We start from the raw sequence: 18,657 nt of genomic DNA on the forward strand, positions 1-18,657 counted from the left end.
CGGGAGCATAGCTCGAGTCCTGTCTGCCTGTGGAAACCTGAGCGTGATGGAAACCCACACCTGCATCCCCTGTAGAACCCGAGGAAACTCGAGCCGAGTCACCTGACACTCACGCCCCCCCATCGCCGCCACAAGTCATCCATTCATCCCGCCGCCCTGCAGCATGGCGGATGTCCGCAGACTGCACCAAGATGATCCACGGACCTCACAGCCGTCGCCTACGGCACACGGACTTGGACTGAGTACAAACTGCGTGTGGATCTCTCTGGTTGCAGGTGAGTGTGACGTCATCCCTGATATAAACAGCTCCTCATTAGTCACGCCTTGTTGCTCGCACTGTGACGTCACACGTAGCTGACTAGGACAAAGTGCTCCCTCCCTTTTTAAAACAGCACTGTTGACAAACATATAGTACACGTGTTTTTCTAATTCAGACTCAAAAATGCCTTTAATATATAAACCAGCTCGGAAAGACGACAAAAAGTTTAAAAAAAAACAACGAACAGATTTTATCGAGCATGAAAAGAAAGAATTTGAAGACACCAAATGTATGACGTAAGGTCAATTGAACAGGTAAAACTTGTATATCGACTTCGATTGTTTTGAACACTTATTTGGCTATTCCGCAGACTTGAGGCTACTTCGGTGAGAGTACGACAGTCTACATTTAACAACAAAGGAACACCGCAGCGAACTGGAAATAAGTCCGAAGCCGTTCTTTCTTTCTTTTATCGTGGCAAGAAAAGCGGAGTCTGCATTTAACCCAGTGACAGTGAAGGCAACACGCCGCGATTGGCTGCAGTCGCGGCCAAAGCCGTCGGTCGCCATGGAAACGTGTCTTAAAGGCGGGACTTACTCAATCAGTGCCTCAAACTGTCGTCGCTAATCCGCAGGAGGGCGGACGTGCTAACATGCTACATCGGGATTACTTGGCGGCGACTCAGTGAGAGTCGAGGGACATTTCTGTCGAATTGACGCAGAAGACGCCGGCGGCGTTACCGGAGAGCGACGCGTGCGTGCAGGGTGACGGAAAGCCAAGCGTGATGGGAAGTTGAGGAGAAAGTTCACAACTTTGTTGACGGCTTCCAGCTAGCTTGTGGCTGTTAGCCTGCCGGCGTCTAATCGACAAGTTGGGAGTTCCGCGCTTTAGACGGACCCATGACCCACTCCCAGGTTCTGTCCGCCTTTTTCGGCGTGGCGGAGGAGTCCGAACCGCTGGGAGCCGCCGAGTTCATCAAAGGTAATAAAATAGACGCATGAATGAATCAAGCATTGAACGCAGCACTCGAACCACGTGACTTTGAATTAAACCACTGACGCAATTGAGACTTGAATGACTTGTCAGTTGAGGAACCGAGTTAAAGATTGTGAAGTTATTATTATTTTTTTTCATTTACTTATTTATTTCAGGCAATGACATAAAAAAGTACAAAGTTGACAACACATAATATAAATTAATATAGTGCAACACTTACTCACAACCTTTCATGTAATGCATGATTGTCCAATTTGCCTGAAAGGAAGTGGGAAGAAGATAATTGATTTAATCCCACCCCCAGTTCTCCATTCAGTGATTATTCACATGAGTTTCACTCTTACTTTGTTTAAGGATTATAATACAAATGTATCATATTGGCTACACCAAGTTGTTTCAAGACCAGGCGGGTGCATCACCATAGCAACCGTCTGTCTCTCCACGATACGCCGTGAAGAATGTTTATTTCCTGTCAGCCCCCCCCCTGTAACCGTGCCAAATGTCTTCCAGAGCGTCTGTATTTCGCCACGTTACGAAGCAAGCCCAAAAGCACGGCCAACACTCACTACTTCTGCACGGACGACGAGTTTGTTTACGAGAAGTAAGTCCGGGTAACTCGAGGGTCACGCTGTTATTGTGAAGGGAATCACTGACTTCCTGTCGTGTGGGCAGCTTCTACGCCGACTTCGGGCCGCTCAACTTGGCCATGTTGTATCGATACTGCTGCAAACTCAACAAGAAGCTCAAGGTGAGTTCCAGGCGTCGCCTCCGCCCTGAGCTGGAATGTCCACAATGCACCTGTAGGCTTACGCCATTTTACACACACACACACACACACACACACACACACACACACACACACACACACACACAGACACTTAGTGTCAGATACACACGTGCACTTAAATCGTGCTTCTAAACACTTACTCGCAACCTTTCAACCATCATCATCATCTTCCCCCTAACCTTTCCGATTGTTTTCTGCGTGCAGTCGTTCACGTTGACCAGGAAACGCATCGTCCACTACACCAGCTTTGACCAGAGGAAGAGGTCCAATGCCGCCGTGCTCATTGGAGGATACGCTGTGAGTCTCCTAAACCCCTGAGTTCCCCCCCCCCCACTTACACCCTCCCACCCTGTTAGATTAGCGCCAACACTGATGTCAACTGGGACTGTTAACGTGGGTGGCGTCTCACCGGATCGTGTGTGTGTGTGTGTGTCAGGTGATCTACTTGAAGAAAACCCCAGAAGAAGCCTACAGAGCTCTGGTCTCTGGATCCAACGCCTCCTACCTTCCGTTCAGGTGAGTCCAGACTCTACCTGGTCCCACTGGTCTTGTTTTGGGCCACTTTGTGCAGGTTCCACCACATAAATGGAGTAGATTTCCGTGTGTGTGCATGTGAAGTGAATTATATTTATATAGCGCTTTTCTCTAGTGACTCAAAGCGCTTTACATAGTGAAACCCAATATCTAAGTTACATTTTTAAACCAGTGTGGGTGGCACTGGGAGCAGGTGGGTAAAGTCTTGCCCAAGGACACAACGGCAGTGACTAGGGTGGCGGAAGCGGGGGATCGAACCTGGAACCCTCAAGTTGCTGGCACGGCCACTCTACCAACCGAGCTGTGTGTGTGTGCGTCATAAAGGCCTTGATTATGTAACAGCAGGGTTAAACAGCTGATGGATTTAGTGTTACTGTCAGGCCACGCCCACATTGTGCTGCCTTCACTGATCCTCTGACAAATGAAAGTACTTGGAAAAGTATCGGATGATTGATGGATCTCAAGATGTCTAGCGAGGCAAAGCCGTGTGTGTGGTGCAGTTGCCGACGTTGTGTCTGTGCAGGGACGCGTCTTTCGGGAATTGCACCTTCAACCTGACCGTGCTCGACTGCCTGCAGGGCATCAGGAAGGTGAGCTGTCAATCACGTCTCGCTCGCTGGCTGCTTTTCGTCGCCGCTTCCTGTCAGCCTTTCCTGCGTTTTTTTTTTGTGGTTTTTTTTAGGCTCTCCAACACGGGTTCTTTGACTTTGAGACGTTTGACGTGGATGAGTACGAACACTACGAGGTACGAGCTTCCTCTCCCAGCATGCATTGCTTGTTTGCGGTCTCTCTGGGATGCGGCGTGATGTGATTAACTTGCCCTTCCTCCAGCGGGTGGAGAATGGAGACCTCAACTGGATTGTTCCCAGCAAACTTCTGGCTTTTAGTGGACCACATCCCAAAAGCAAAGTGGAGAACGGTGAACACACACACACATTTTCACACTCCCAATGTTATGTTAACTTGTGTGCCTGTGGCCCCGCCCCCCTCAGGTTACCCGCTCCACGCCCCCGAGGCCTACTTCCCCTACTTCAGGAAGCACAACGTGAGCGCCGTTGTGCGTCTCAACAAGAAGATCTACGACGCCAAGCGCTTCACAGACGCCGGCTTCGACCACTACGACCTTTTCTTCCTGGACGGGAGCACGCCCAGTGACATCATCACACGCCGCTTCCTGTCCCTCTGCGACGGCACGCTCGGCGCCATGGCAGTCCATTGCAAAGGTGAAGCCTTTTGGTGAAGCACGTCAGCGAAGTTGCAAATATTAACATAACACTGCCGTCCCTTTGTGCTGGTATGTGTCGTTACGTTTTTTTAGTTCTAAAATATTTTGTCTGACTAATGACATCATCATGCTCCCCCCAGGGTATCAACGGGGTCCTAAAAAGTCTTAAATTAAATAATTTGAATTTAAGGCCTTAAAACGTCTAAAATTTTCCGAAAATCTCATAAAAGGACTTAAATACGATTTTGAAAGGTCTTAAAAATCTATTGACATTACTTTTATTTAAAACATGCATAAACTTCAGTCTCGCTTTGAAATGTGAGGACGCTATAACGCAGGGGTCGGGAACCTTTTCGGCTGAGAGAGCCATGAAAGACAAATATTTTAAAATGTATCTCCGTAAGAGCCTTATAATATTTTTTAACACTGAATACAACTAAATGTGTGCATTTTTAAAGGGGAACATTATCACCAGACCTATGTAAGCGTCAATATATACCTTGATGTTGCAGAAAAAATACCATATATTTTTTTAACCGATTTCCGAACTCTAAATGGGTGAATTTTGGCGAATTAAACGCCTTTCTAATATTCGCTCTCGGAGCCATAGGGAAGTCAAATCAGCTCTGTTATTTTCCGTTTTTTCGACTGTTTTCCGTACCTTGGAGACATCATGCCTCGTCGGTGTGTTGTCGGAGGGTGTAACAACACGAACAGGGACGGATTCAAGTTGCACCAGTGGCCCAAAGATGCGAAAGTGGCAAGAAATTGGACGTTTGTTCCGCACACTTTACCGACGAAAGCTATGCTACGACAGAGATGGCAAGAATGTGTGGATATCCTGCGACACTCAAAGCAGATGCATTTCCAACGATAAAGTCAAAGAAATCTGCCGCCAGACCCCCATTGAATCTGCCGGAGTGTGTGAGCAATTCAGGGACAAAGGACCTCGGTAGCACGGCAAGCAATGGCGGCAGTTTGTTCCCGCAGACGAGCGAGCTAAACCCCATGGATGTCTTGGCTCACACCGTCCCGAAGATGATCAAGAGAAGAATATCGACCCTAGCTTCCCTGGCCTGCTGACATGAGGGTATGTCTACAGAATATATTAATTGATGAAAATTGGGCTGTCTGCACTCTCAAAGTGCATGTTGTTGCCAAATGTATTTCATATGCTGTAAACCTAGTTCATAGTTGTTAGTTTCCTTTAATGCCAAACAAACACATACCAATCGTTGGTTAGAAGGCGATCGCCGAATTCGTCTTCGCTTTCTCCCGTGTCGCTGGCTGTCGTGTCGTTTTCGTCGGTTTCGCTTGCATACGGTTCAAACCGATATGGCTCAATAGCTTCAGTTTCTTCTTCAATTTCGTTTTCGCTACCTGCCTCCACACTACAACCTTCCGTTTCAATACATGCGTAATCTGTTGAATCGCTTAAGCCGCTGAAATCCGAGTCTGAATCCGAGCTAATGTCGCTATATCTTGCTGTTCTTTCCGCCATGTTTGTTTGTGTTGGCTTCACTATGTGACGTCACAGGAAAATGGACGGGTGGTTAAAATCAGGCACTTTGAAGCTTTTTTAGGGATATTGGGTGATGGGTAAAATTTTGAAAAAAACTTCGAAAAATATAATAAGCCACTGGGAACTGATTTTTAATGGTTTTAACCATTCTGAAATTGTGATAATGTTCCCCTTTTAAGTAGACCAACATTTTTAGAGTATAATAAGTCTCATATTCTCTTTAATAACATTGTTATTATTAAGGGAACCAATAATAAATAAAATACTTCTTACCATTATTGCGACTTCTTGAACAGGTGCAGTAAAAACGGATGGATTATAAGGGAACCAATAATAAATAAAATACTTCTTACCATTATTGCGACTTCTTGAACAGGTGCAGTAAAAACGGATGGATTAAAATGCAAGAGAATGTTTTATATTTTGAACGTTCTTTTCAACACTGTGATCACCAGCGGAATTATTCAGCACTTATCGCTGTGTTTTTCAACCACTGTTAGTGTGCCGTGGGAGATTATGTAATTTCACCTATTTTGGGTAAAAATATTTTTTGCAAACCAGTAATTAAATTAAACCAGTGTTATGTGGGTTAACTGGCGCCAATTGCCAAAGGAGATCAATACTAGATGTTTAGTAGTGAAATCATACTATTACATACAGTACGCACACGCTCATTTCTCTGTGGTAGTATTGTACTCAGCAATAAAACTATATAAAATAAAACATAATTCTATAATATTTCTATTTGTTGCAATAATTTCAGGTCAGCTTCGGATGCCTAATCTTTTCTCCAAGTCTACTGACATTAAAAGCAGTTGCATGTTTAGTGTTTACACTCATCTTATTGTGGGGTGAGGAAAGCAATGGAGATTTGCCAGTGTCATCTTGTCATGCCTAAATAAAAACTAATCCTTGTGTATTAGAGTTAAAGTACCACTAGGTGTGGTGAAATTCAAGGTTCAACTTTATTGTCCCCGTGGGGAAATTTGTCTTGGGCACAGTGCATCATTGCTTTCTTAACATACCCAAAAACAAGGGTGCTCATTACGTCGATCGCGATCTACCGGTCGATCTCGGAGGGTGTGTCAGTCGATCACCAGCCAGGCATTAAAAAAATAGTCCTAAAAATGAGCGATCATAAATCTTCACTATGACGTCACTTGATTGACATTCACGGCACCCGAGGGTCTTCTGAGATGACGCTGGCTGCTGCCAGCTCATTAAAATTACCGACAGGAAGGCGACAAACACTTAATTTCAACAGACTCTGGCGCCGTACCTGTTGTCAAAACTCCAAAGACCGACTGCACAGTTGCACAATAAAAGCCCTGCGCTACCAAAATAAGAGTCTCAGAAAGCTGGCGTGCACAAGCTAGCAAGCTACGGAGTTTGCCGACAATGTATTTCTTGTAAAGTGTATACAAAGGAGTATGGAAGCTGGACAAATAAGATGCCAAAAACCAACCACTTTCATGTGGTATTGGACAGAAAGGAGGACTTTTTTTCTCCTCCATTCGAAAATGTGGACGTTATCATCACCACTGTCTGATTCCAATCAATGCAAGTCATCAGAATCCGGTAATACACCAACTTATATTCTTGTCTTCATGAAAGAAAGGAATCTATATGTGTTAAACATGCTTGTATTATCTTTAACCACCTTTAACTTGTTAACAATATTAACTATATGTGTTAAACATGCTTGTATTATCTTTAAACACCTTTAACTTGTTAACAATATTAACTACCGGTATGTGTTAAACATGCTTGTATTATCATTAAACACCTTTAACTTGTTAACAATATTAACTATATGTGTTAAACATGCGTGTATTATCTTTACCACCTTTAAGTTGTTAACAATATTAACTATATGTGTTAAACATGCTTGTTTTATCTTTAACCACCTTTAAGTTGTTAACAATATTAACTATTTGTGTTAAACATGCTTGTATTATTTTTAACCACCTTTAACTTGTTAACAATATTAACTACCGGTATATGTGTTAAACATGCTTGCATTATCTTTAAACACCTTTAACTTGTTAACAATATTAACTATATGTATTAAACATACTTGTATTATCATTAAACAACTTTAATGTATTAACAATATTAACTATATGTGTTAAACATGCTTGCATTATCATTAAACACCTTTAACTTGTTAACAAAAACATAAATAAGTAAATATAAATTATATATATGAGGTAGATCCCCACGACTTGATCAATTGAAAAGTAGCTCGCCTGCAGAAAAAGTGTGAGCACCCCTTCCCAAAAACGGAACAAAAACACCAGCACAGACACAACCACAACCAGACAACTAACATTTAAACATCAGAACACGGAGCTTGATAGACATAGGTGGCACTTTGATGTAGGCATAAAATCTACAGTATGGAGATAAAGATAAAGTATCAGTGTGCATTGCACTAGAGCCCATGGATAAAGTGCTGTGTGCTAAAGTGCTTAGTTCTAAAGTGCTATGTGCTAAAGTGCTATGTGCTAAAAAAGTGCTAACCTATGTATTAACATTCTATTGCACATTGTTGGTCAGCTTAATGGAGGCTGGGACAAATGATAATTTAAGGCGGTTAGATTTGCATAGTGGGACCCGGAGTCTTCTCCCTGATGGCATGGTTCCATATTCAGGGAAGAGTGGGTGTTGTGAGTTGGAAATAATTTTCTTAGCTTTTTTCCTAAGTGCCTGCTCATAGATGCTCTGTATTGGCTCATATTCTTTCCTCCCTACGATTTTCATTGCCGTTTTATGCATGCCGGCCAGTTTGCTTTTTAGCTTAACGGTTAGGTTGCCAAACCATGAGGTGATCCTGTATCTAATGATGCTCTCTACAATGGCACGGTAGAAAATCATCATGATGTGGCTGCTTACGCCGTACAATCTTTATCTTCGCAAAAAAATATAGCCTCTGTTGCAGTCTATTGCACAGTTTGTCAATATGTGTCTTCCAGCAGAGAAGATTATCAATTATGAACCCCTAAATATTTATATGAAGATACTTGGGTGATTTCCTGATTTTTGATGACCACTGGCTCATGGTCAGTCACTTTCCTCGGATCCAAAACCATTTCCTGTGTCTTGGTCACAAATTCCCCTCTGTGTTTGACCCATCGCCTTGTTCCACCCCCTGGGAGGTGAGGGGACCAGTGAGCAGCAGCGGTGGCCGCGCCCAGGAATCATTTTGGTGACTTAACCACCAATTCCAACCCTTGATGCCGAGTGCCAAGCAGGGAGGTAATGAGTCCCATTTTTATAGTCTTTGGTATGACTCGGCCGGGGTTTGAACTCACGACCCACTGATCTCAGGGCGATGGGTCAAACACACTCTAACCCCAAGGCCACTGAGCAGCAGTTTTTAAAAAAGTAATAAAAAACAGGTAACAATGTATCCATACACAGCAGATACAAAATAAGTTGAGCACATTTGAATGTTATCCACATGATTCACATCCAAATTCAGTTTGAGGCTTGCAAGCCACAATGGCCTTCCTTCTTTTTAGACCACCACTCTGTTTTTCACTACTTTATGCAGATACTGTAGTACTGTAGATGTTTTTACCCGTTTGCTCATATCTGACAATCAAAAAAAACATTGCCAAAGTTAACCATTTAGCTTTAGCAGAGATGCTATCTCTGCTATCTCTTTTCCGGGAGACTCCCGAAATTCAGCGCCTCTCCCGAAAACCTCCCGGGACAAATTTTCTCCGGAAAATCTCCCGAAATTCAGGCCGAGCTGGAGGCCACGCCCCCTCCAGCTCCATGCGGACCTGAGTGACGTGTTGACAGCCTGTTCACACGTCCGCTTTCCCACAATTTAAACAGCTAATGATCGAGGGCGAGTTCTTGGTTTCTTATGTGTGTTTATTGTTAGGCAGTTTCATTAACGTCCTCCCAGCGCGGTAACAACACACAACAACAGCAGTCAAATTTTCGTCGACCGTAAAGCAGTTAGTCTGCCGTAAACAGCAATGTTGTGACACTTTTAAACAGGACAATACTGCCATCTACTGTACATGCATATGTGACCCACCCATAATGTGTCACATTTTTGTGTTGATTTATTTATTTTATTTTGTGGTTTGAATTCGTTTTTGGAGCTGTCATTACACATTTATCAGTATTCACATTGGTCAGTAGGATGGCAGTAGGGCGTTTCTTCCCAATTGAATGCTATCACCTGCAGACCGGAAGTGTCTTGTCATTCTGATGAGAGCGACCAGTCTGTGAACAATTGAAACGTCCTGTGTGCTTTTTCCTCCTGTATAGCAGGTTAGTTTTGGTGAATCAACTCACTGATGGTGGAGCCTAACTCTAAAGTGTTTGTCAGTTGTAGTTTGTATTTGTGAATGAATCCAGTGCACAGCTGCAGTAATCAATACAAAAAGGCGACGTGAGTGCGCAATGTTTATATAGGAACTTCTGATCCTAATTCAGACTCTCAAATTAGAGCTCCCGTTTTCTCATTGATTTTATAATGTATATTTGTATAATGTGTGTGTTCTGAAATAGTGACAGAATAGAACAAGGATGGACAATTCAACCCTTAACTCAACAATGAGTAGATGAGTGTTATGTGTGTGTAACATAACATATATATATATATATATATATATATATATATATATATATATATATATATATATATATATATATATATATATATATATATATATATATGTATGTAATAAAAAATATATATATAGCTAGAATTCACTGAAAGTCAAGTATTTCTTATATATATATATATATCTTAACCACGCCCCACCCCCGACCACACCCCCCACCTCACGAAATCGGAGGTCTCGAGGTTGGCAAGTATGTGCTATCTGTCCCTTTCACAGACAATATGTTGTTGGGCCACCTTGACCTGCAGTGTAAACATAGTCTATTTTAGAATAACTTAACGCCATAAACATTTTTTTACATCACAAAGGAATGTCAGTGTTATTTTAATATTTGCAAAGATAAGGGGGGCCAACTTCACACACGTCATGCGTCTCCTCTCCGTCTCTCCAGCTGGTCTGGGCAGGACGGGCTCTCTGATCGGCTGTTACCTCATGAAGCATTATCGCTTCACTGCGCTGGAAGCCATCGCCTGGATCCGGATATGCAGACCGGGCTCCGTGATTGGACCGCAGCAGTTCTTCCTGCTGGAGTGAGCGTTTGCCTCGGCCTCTTTGTCGCCGTGACAACCCCACTGTCAAAAATGATGTCATTGAGTGCGGCGATAGTCCGTCAGACTGACCGGACGGGACTTTGTTGACAGGAAGCAGGCGTGGCTTTGGTTGCTAGGAGACAACCAGCGCTCCCAGAAGTCCAAGCTGGAGGAGAGGGCGATGCCTCACCTTATCGCTACGATGGATGACCTTACGTTGAATCCCACTAAGTCCGCCTACAACGGTAGCGTCCGACCTTCATCGAGTTCTGACAGCCTGCTGGAGGTACACACACACACACACACACACACACATTCTTGTATTTGTTACCTTCTTGAGACCTCCTTAATAATATATACACACTAGGGTTGTACGGTATACCGGTATTAGTAGAGTACCGCGATACTAATGAATCATTTTCGGTACTATACCACCTCTGAAAGGTACCGGTCCCCCCCTCCATCAAAATGTAAACAAACGCCATTGTAATGATACCAAGTACAGTAGCGTATCTAGTCAATACTGATTGACTGATTACGTCTATATTTTTTGAGAGCTGCTGAGGACAGAGAGGGATGGAGAGAGCTGGTCAACAGATCGTCTGTGGTGCCCCAACGACCCTCCGGGGTTATGGGATAGGTTAGGTTAGGTTATATTTATAAACTCAGGAAATATGTCCCTGGACACATGACGACTTTGAATATGACCAATGTATGATCCTGTAACTACTTGGTATCGTATTGATACCCAAATTTGTGGTATCATCTAAAACTAATGTAAAGTATCAAACAACAGAAGAATGAGTGATTATTACATTTCAACAGAAGTGTAGATAGAACATGTTAAGAGAGAAAGTAAGCAGATATTAACAGTAAATGAACAAGTAGATTAATAATTCATATTCTACCACTTGTCCTTTATAATGTTGACAAAATAATAGGTAGATAAATGACACAATATGTTACTGCATATGTCAGCAGCTAAATTAGGAGCCTTTGTTTTTTTACTTACTAATAAAAGACAAGTTGACTATTTAATTTAAGGACAAACTTGCAATAAGAAACATGTTTAATGTACCGTACATTTTTTTGTTAAAATAAAGCCAATAATGCTATTTTTTTGTGGTCCCCTTTCTTTTGAAAAGTACCGAAAAGTTTAAAAATAATTTTACATACATACATACATACTATGCAAATATAAAAAAAGGTAAGCTATTAGTTAATTAAAAAAACATTTTTTTTGTAATTGGTTTTTAATCTTCATTATTTACTTCAAGTTATTACAGTACTTCTCTATATACATATTTATTTTATTTTCTTAAATACATTTTGGCCAAAGGGAGCGTATTTCAATTTCTTACACACACTTGTTATTTCATATGTTGACCAGTCAATTTGAAAAATCCCTCCTTTTTGGAACCACCCTTATGTTGATGGATGTCACCAGCAGGGGTGCAAATGAGACATTGTCTATTAGATGCAATGTTATTGGGATAATGATTTATGTCATCACTTGTTCACACCTCCTCATATGGAAGATGCTTTTCCTTCTTCATGTCTCAAGACGGGTAGAAATACAAGAATATACACGCACACACACACTTTCTTGTGTTTGTTGCCTTCTTGAGACCTCCGAAAAATACCTACCTCTTCAGGACCACCCTTTCTAGATATATAAATATTTGTATTTAGAACATTAATAATATATACATACTATGCAAATATGAAAAAGGTAAGCCTTTTATGGAATTTTTTTACCTAATTTTTTTAATCGTCATTATTTACTTCGTTATTACAGAATGTCTCCATACACATATTTTTATTTTTTTTAATTAATTTTGGCCAAAGGGGGCGCATTTCAATTTCTTACACATACTTGTTATTTCATATGTTGACCAGAGGGGGAGCACTTTTAAAAGCGACACAGTCAATTTGAAAAATCCCTCCTTTTTGGGACCACCCTCATTTTGATAGATGTCACCACAAATGAGACACTGTCTATTAGATGCAATGTTATTGGGACCATGATTTATGTCATCACTTGTTCACACCTCCTCATATGGAAGATGCTTTTCCTTCTTCATGTCTCAAGAAGGGTAGAAATACAAGAACATACACGCACACACACACACACTTTCTTGTATTTGTTACCTTCTTGAGACCTCCGAAAAATGCCTACCTTTTTAGGACCACCCTTTCTAGATATATAAAGATTTGTATTTACAACATTAATAATATATACATACTATGCAAATATAAAAAAGGCAAGCCTTTTAAGAAAAATAAATAAATAAATAAATTTTAATCTCTATTATTTGCTTCATGTTATTATAGAATCTCTCTCTCTCTCTCTCTCTCTCTCTCTCTCTCTATCCATCAATTTTCTACCGCTTGTCCTTTTATATTTATATATATATATATATATATATATATATATATATATATATATATATATATATATATATATATATATATATATATATATATATGTTGACCAGAGGGGGAGCACCTTTAAAAGCGACACACAGTCAATTTGAAAAATCCCTCCTTTTTGGAACCACCCTTATGTTGATAGATGTCACCAGCAGGGGTGCAAATGAGACATTGTCTATTAGATGCAATGTTATTGGGACCATGATTTATGTCCTCACTTGTTCACACCTCCTCATATGGAAGATACTTTTCCTTCTTCATGTCTCAAGACGGGTAGAAATACAAGAACATACACACACACACACACACACACTTTCTTGTGTTTGTTACCTTCTTGAGACCTCTGAAAAATACCTACCTCTTCAGGACCACCCTTTCTATATATATATAAATATTTGTATTTAGAACATTAATAATATATACATACTATGCAAATATAAAAAAGGTAAGCCTTTTATGGAATTTTTTTCCCTAATTTTTTTAATCGTCATTATTTACTTCGTTATTACAGAATGTCTCCATACACATATTTTTACATTTTTTATTAATTTTGGCCAAAGGGGGCGCATTTCAATTTCTTACACACACTTGTTATTTCATATGTTGACCAGACGGGGAGCACTTTTAAACAGTCAATTAGAAAAATCCCTCCTTTTTGGGACCACCCTCATGTTGATAGATGTCACCACAAATGACACATTCTCTATCAGATGCAATGTTATTGGGACCATGATTTATGTCATCACTTGTTCACACCTCCTCATATGGAAGATGCTTTTCCTTCTTCATGTCTCAAGAAGGGTAGAAATACAAGAACATACACGCACACACACACTTACTTTCTTGTGTTTGTTACCTTCTTGAGACCTCCGAAAAATACCTGCCTCTTCAGGACCACCCTTTCTAGATATATAAATATTTGTATTTAGAACATTAATAATATATACATACTATGCAAATATAAAAAAGGCAAGCCTTTTATGTAAAATAAATAAATACATTTTAATCTCTATTATTTGCTTCATGTTATTACAGAATCTCTCTCTCTCTCTCTGTCTCTGTCTCTGTCTCTCTCTCTGTCTCTCTCTCTGTCTCTCTCTCTGTCTCTCTCTCTCTCTCTCTCTCTCTCTCTCTCTCTCTCTCTCTCTCTCTCTCTCTCTCTCTCTCTCTCTCTCTCTCTCTCTCTCTCTCTCTCTCTTTATATCTCTATATATATATATATATATATATATATATACCGTATTTTCCGCACTATAAGGCGCACCTAAAAACCACAAATTTTCTCAAAAGACGGTGCGCCTTATAATCCGGTGCGCCTTATATATGGGTTAATATTAATTTTCATAAAGTTTCGGTCTCGCAACTACGGTAAACAGCCGCCATCTTTTTTCCCCGTAGAAGAAGCGCGTGGTGCATGCTGGGATATGTGACGTTTCATTTCCATTTGTGTGTTTATGTAAAGACCCCAAAATGGCTCCTATTAAGTGTGTTGTCTGTCTAATTATAAATAATGCAGACGAGGCGTGTTAACTGAGTTCTCAACGTTTACTCACAGCGTGCTCATAACCACATTCTAACTGCCAGCACATACAACAACGCTTCTCAGGGCTACCGCGCATGCTCGTCACTATCGTTGCATGCTGGGTAGTGTAGTTGTTATATTTGCTAGCTCATAACATCACATTAAGAGACACGCTTACGCGCTTAATTCAATACTCGCCGTCATTCCGGGTGGATTGACAAAAGACCTCCAGCCGCTAGATATTGGTGTCAACAGGGCATTCGAAGCTAGACTGCTAACTGCGTGGGAACAATGGATGACAGAAGGCGAACACACCTTCACTAAGACAGGGAGACAGCGCCAGACGACGCCAACATCACCTTCACTAAGACAGGGAGACAGCGCCAGACGACGCCAACATCTGCCAGTGGATCGTAAATGCCTGGGCAGATATTTCGGTCACAACTGTGGTCCGAGCTTTCCGGAAGACAGGATTCACAGAACTGCTGGACAACAGCGACACTGACTCCGATTACGTCGACGAGACTGAGCCGGCCATTTTGGATCCCACATCCGCCCAACTTTTCAATTCGGACACGAAGGAGAAGAATTCGAGGGATTTATGAATGAAGAATAACTTCAGAAAGTGAGCGTTATGTTTATTTTGTGTGTTGTGACATTAACGTTCGAGCAACATTATGTTGCTATTGCTCTGCACTATTTTGAATTTTACTATGTTTGTGATTGCACATTTGCGTACATTTTGGGAGTGAACAGAGTTGTTAGAACGCTGGTTTTTAATATATTATTAAAGTTTGACTGACCTATCTGACTGTTTTTTTGACATTCCTTTAGCGCAGTTAGATGCGGCTTACAACACGGGGCGGCTTATAGGTGGACAAAGTTTTGAAATATGCCGTTCATTGAAGGCGCGGCTTATAACCCAGGGCGCCTTATGGTGCGGAAAATACGGGTATTTATTTTTTAAATTTATTTATTTATTAATTTTGGTCAAATGAGGCGCATTTCAATTTCTTACACACACTTATTATGTCTTATGTTGACCAGAGGGGGAGCACCTTTAAAAGCGACAGTCAATTTAAATCCCTCCTTTTTGGGACCACCCTAATTTTGATAGATATCACCAGCAGGGGTGCAAATGAGACATTCTCTATTAGATGCAATGTTATTGGGACCATGATTTATGTCATCACTTGTTCACACCTCCTCATATGGAAGATACTTTTCCTTCTTCATGTCTCAAGAAGGGTAGAAATACAAGAACACACACACACACACACACGCTCACACACTGTCATTAAATGTTGTGTTGTCATGATCCAGAGCAACATGAGTGAGCGGTCCACTCCGACTCAGGGAGACAAACTGAGAGCCTTAAAAAGTCGCCGTTCTCCGCGCCCGTCCACCGCTGGAGCTTTGAGGTACCAGAAGTCGACAGACCCGCCTTCTGCTTGACGCCAATGACGTGTGTGTGTGTGCGTGTGTTTCAGAGTGGAGCAGACGAAGAACCACAGCAGGTCCACGTCGCAACCTCTCAGGTGAGCACACGTCACGCAGGCGTCCTAAACACGTGCGCTGACGGTCGCCGTCTCTCCTCAGGCTGTCCATGGGCGGGGATCAGAGCTCCGCCTCCCCGCTGAAGTCCTTCAAGTTCCCAACATCCTCCTCCGCCGCCGTCGCCGCAGTCAAGAGGATCGGCAGAAGTCCCTCGTCGTCGTCCAGCATGAGGTCAGACACTTCCCCATTCCCTTCTCCTCCACGAGGATGACGACCGCTCTCATTGGCTGCTGCCGTCACATGACTCGTTAGTGTAGATCAGCTGGTGTGTGTGTGTGTGTGCGTGCATCAGCTCTCGATTGGCCAGCTCGCTCGGTGACGTGTACGCTGCCCAGGCGGAGGAGGACATGAAGATGTATACCTCTCATCCTCCCCCCACCTCCTCCCTGGCCGCGCCCTCCCCATGTAGCTATGGTAACGGCCCCCGCGGCACGCAACACGAGGTCCACGGCGGCGCCCTGGCAGGCTCAGCGGCGCCCCCTTCCTCGCCGTACGGCGCTCTAACTGCTCCGTCCGGGCGCTACCTGAGCCGCTCGATTCCCGTAAGTCGGCTGGCCCCGCCCTTTTGTGCTCATTGGTTCGCTCTGCTGTGACATCATCAGCATGCAGTGTGTGTGTGTGTGTGTGTGTGTGTGTGTGTGTCTGTGTGTGTATATAGTTGAGGGCTTGCTGTGTTGTTAATGTTAGCAAAATAGCTAACGGCGTGCTCATGCGTTCGGAAGCCACCTGACTTTCTGTTGTTTTTTTTTTGGCTTTCAGTCCCTTCAGTCTGACTACATCCAGTTCTAGAAGATCCCAGGTGCCCTGAACACAACACACTCATGATTACCCAGGAGGCCCTGTGGCCGCTGCTGCTTTTCGAAAAGACTGAATTTGTATGTAAAAAGATGTATTTAGGTAAAAGATTTTAGTTTTTAAAGACTCTCTGAACGACTGTTGTCACGGTTACAGTATTCGCTGCGTGATTGGCGGAGAGACATTTTACGAACTGCTTCCTTTTGGGATTTTTGGATTCTGGAATAGGAAAAGTCCTTTTAAGTCCACACACACACACACACACACACACACACACACACACACACACACACACACACACACACACACACACACACTCAGGCTGTTAGCCTCGTGCTAGCAGTTAGCTTCAGGAAGTATCCTTAGTTGCTAACTGTGACATCTCAAAGTTAAGACTGGAGTTGATAGGAACAAAGTGTGTCTGATAAATGGCGCTGATGATGACGGTTATTAAATAATGGACCACATTCTTCTACCTCCTCCATTTTTAAGAGCAATATTGGGCACCTTCAAAATAAAGGCTGCTGGTGACCGAAACACAGTGGTTTAGTTGAAGTAGCATGATGAAGATGATGTGTGCCATAAAAGGAGCGTTGGGCTGAGCTGTAGAGAAGTGCTTCCTGTTTGTCTTTGCCGTAACGAGCAGCTAATATCACATTTTTAACTATCTATTGCAGGGCATTTATTTTGAAGCTTTCAGGAAGCTTTTATTTTTTCAAGCTTGAAAAGATGTTTATTTTCCTGTAACTTGCTGGAGAAAATAAATTTATTTTTGATGACCTCCTTGTCTCAATTCCGACAACACACACATATCCTTTAATCTGTTCTTTTGAAGCACAGGTGTCAAACTCAAGGCCCGGGGGGCCAAATCTGGCCTGTGAAGTCATTTTACATGGCCCGCAGCGTCATAACGCACGTTGTGTAAACAATGCACACCGAGGCACAACACACGGCATGCTATCAGCTAACGGGCTAGGATAGACTGACCATACGTCCTCTTTTCACCGGACATGTCCTCTTTTGCTGTCAGGGCGGAGTTTCTTAAATGCCTCAAATGTCCGGCATTTTGAGTTAGGGTTGCGTGTACAAACCCCGTTTCCATATCCATCCATCCATCCATCTTCTTCCGCTTATCTGAGGTCGGGTCGCGGGGGCAGCAGCCTAAGCAGGGAATCCCAGACTTCCCTCTCCCCAGCCACCTCGTCCAGCTCTTCCTGTGGGACCCCGAGGCGTTCCCAGGCCAGCCGGGAGACATCGTCTTCCCAACGTGTCCTGGGTCTTCCCCGCGGCCTCCTACCGGTCGGACGTGCCTTAAACACCTCCCTAGGGAGGCGTTCGGGTGGCATCCTGACCAGATGCCCGAACCACCTCATCTGGCTCCTCTTGATGTGGAGGAGCAGCGGCTTTACTTTGAGCTCCCCCGGGATGGCAGAGCTTCTCACCCTATCTCTAAGGGAGAGCCCCGCCACCCGGCGGAGGAAACTCATTTCGGCCGCTTGTACCCGTGATCTTGTCCTTTCGGCCCTCACTCGTGAACAAGACTCCGAGGTACTTGAACTCCTCCACTTGGGGCAAGATCTCCTCCCCAACCCGGAGATGGCACTCCACCCTTTTCCGGGCGAGAACCATGGACTCGGACTTGGAGGTGCTGATTCTCATCCCAGTCGCTTCACACTGGGCTGCGAACCGATCCAGTGAGAGCTGAAGATCATGGCCAGATGAAGCCATCAGGACCACATCATCTGCAAAAAGCAGAGACCTAATCCTGCAGCCACCAAACCAGATCCCTCAACGCCTTGACTGCGCCTAGAAATTCTGTCCATAAAAGTTATGAACAGAATCGGTGAC

The 18,657-nt window shown here is 43.0% G+C and overlaps 1 protein-coding gene across 2 annotated transcripts; it reads left to right on the forward strand.

Annotated features, from left to right (window-relative positions):
* Positions 1 to 431: 431 nt before the first annotated feature.
* Positions 432 to 17,378, forward strand: cdc14ab (cell division cycle 14Ab). Of its 2 annotated transcripts, XM_061978308.2 has the most exons (16): positions 432 to 1,240; positions 1,766 to 1,856; positions 1,928 to 2,003; positions 2,247 to 2,339; positions 2,479 to 2,558; positions 3,100 to 3,166; positions 3,259 to 3,321; positions 3,408 to 3,495; positions 3,569 to 3,799; positions 10,364 to 10,502; positions 10,614 to 10,788; positions 15,781 to 15,878; positions 15,948 to 15,995; positions 16,057 to 16,185; positions 16,307 to 16,556; positions 16,774 to 17,378. In XM_061978308.2, the coding sequence occupies exons 1-16, from the start codon at positions 1,159 to 1,161 to the stop codon at positions 16,801 to 16,803; spliced, it is 1,740 nt and encodes a 579-aa protein (XP_061834292.2). In that variant the 5' UTR covers positions 432 to 1,158; the 3' UTR covers positions 16,804 to 17,378. The 2 variants fall into 2 exon arrangements, with proteins under 2 accessions (XP_061834292.2, XP_061834294.2); XM_061978310.2 differs by lacking the exon at positions 16,307 to 16,556 and having other exon boundaries at positions 636 to 1,240.
* The last annotated feature ends 1,279 nt before the right edge of the window (positions 17,379 to 18,657 follow it).

The sequence above is a fragment of the Nerophis lumbriciformis genome, linkage group LG18 (assembly GCF_033978685.3).
Source record: "Nerophis lumbriciformis linkage group LG18, RoL_Nlum_v2.1, whole genome shotgun sequence".
Taxonomy (NCBI): Eukaryota; Metazoa; Chordata; class Actinopteri; order Syngnathiformes; family Syngnathidae; genus Nerophis; species Nerophis lumbriciformis.

Excerpts from the sequence above, each read along its gene's own strand:
- cdc14ab (XM_061978308.2), top strand. The coding sequence starts at position 1,159 with ATGACCCACTCCCAGGTTCTGTCCGCCTTTTTCGGCGTGGCGGAGGAG. Across the intron at positions 3,800-10,363 it reads CATGGCAGTCCATTGCAAAG|CTGGTCTGGGCAGGACGGGC; the intron begins GTGAAGCCTTTT and ends CCGTCTCTCCAG. Across the intron at positions 15,996-16,056 it reads TCCACGTCGCAACCTCTCAG|GCTGTCCATGGGCGGGGATC; the intron begins GTGAGCACACGT and ends GTCTCTCCTCAG.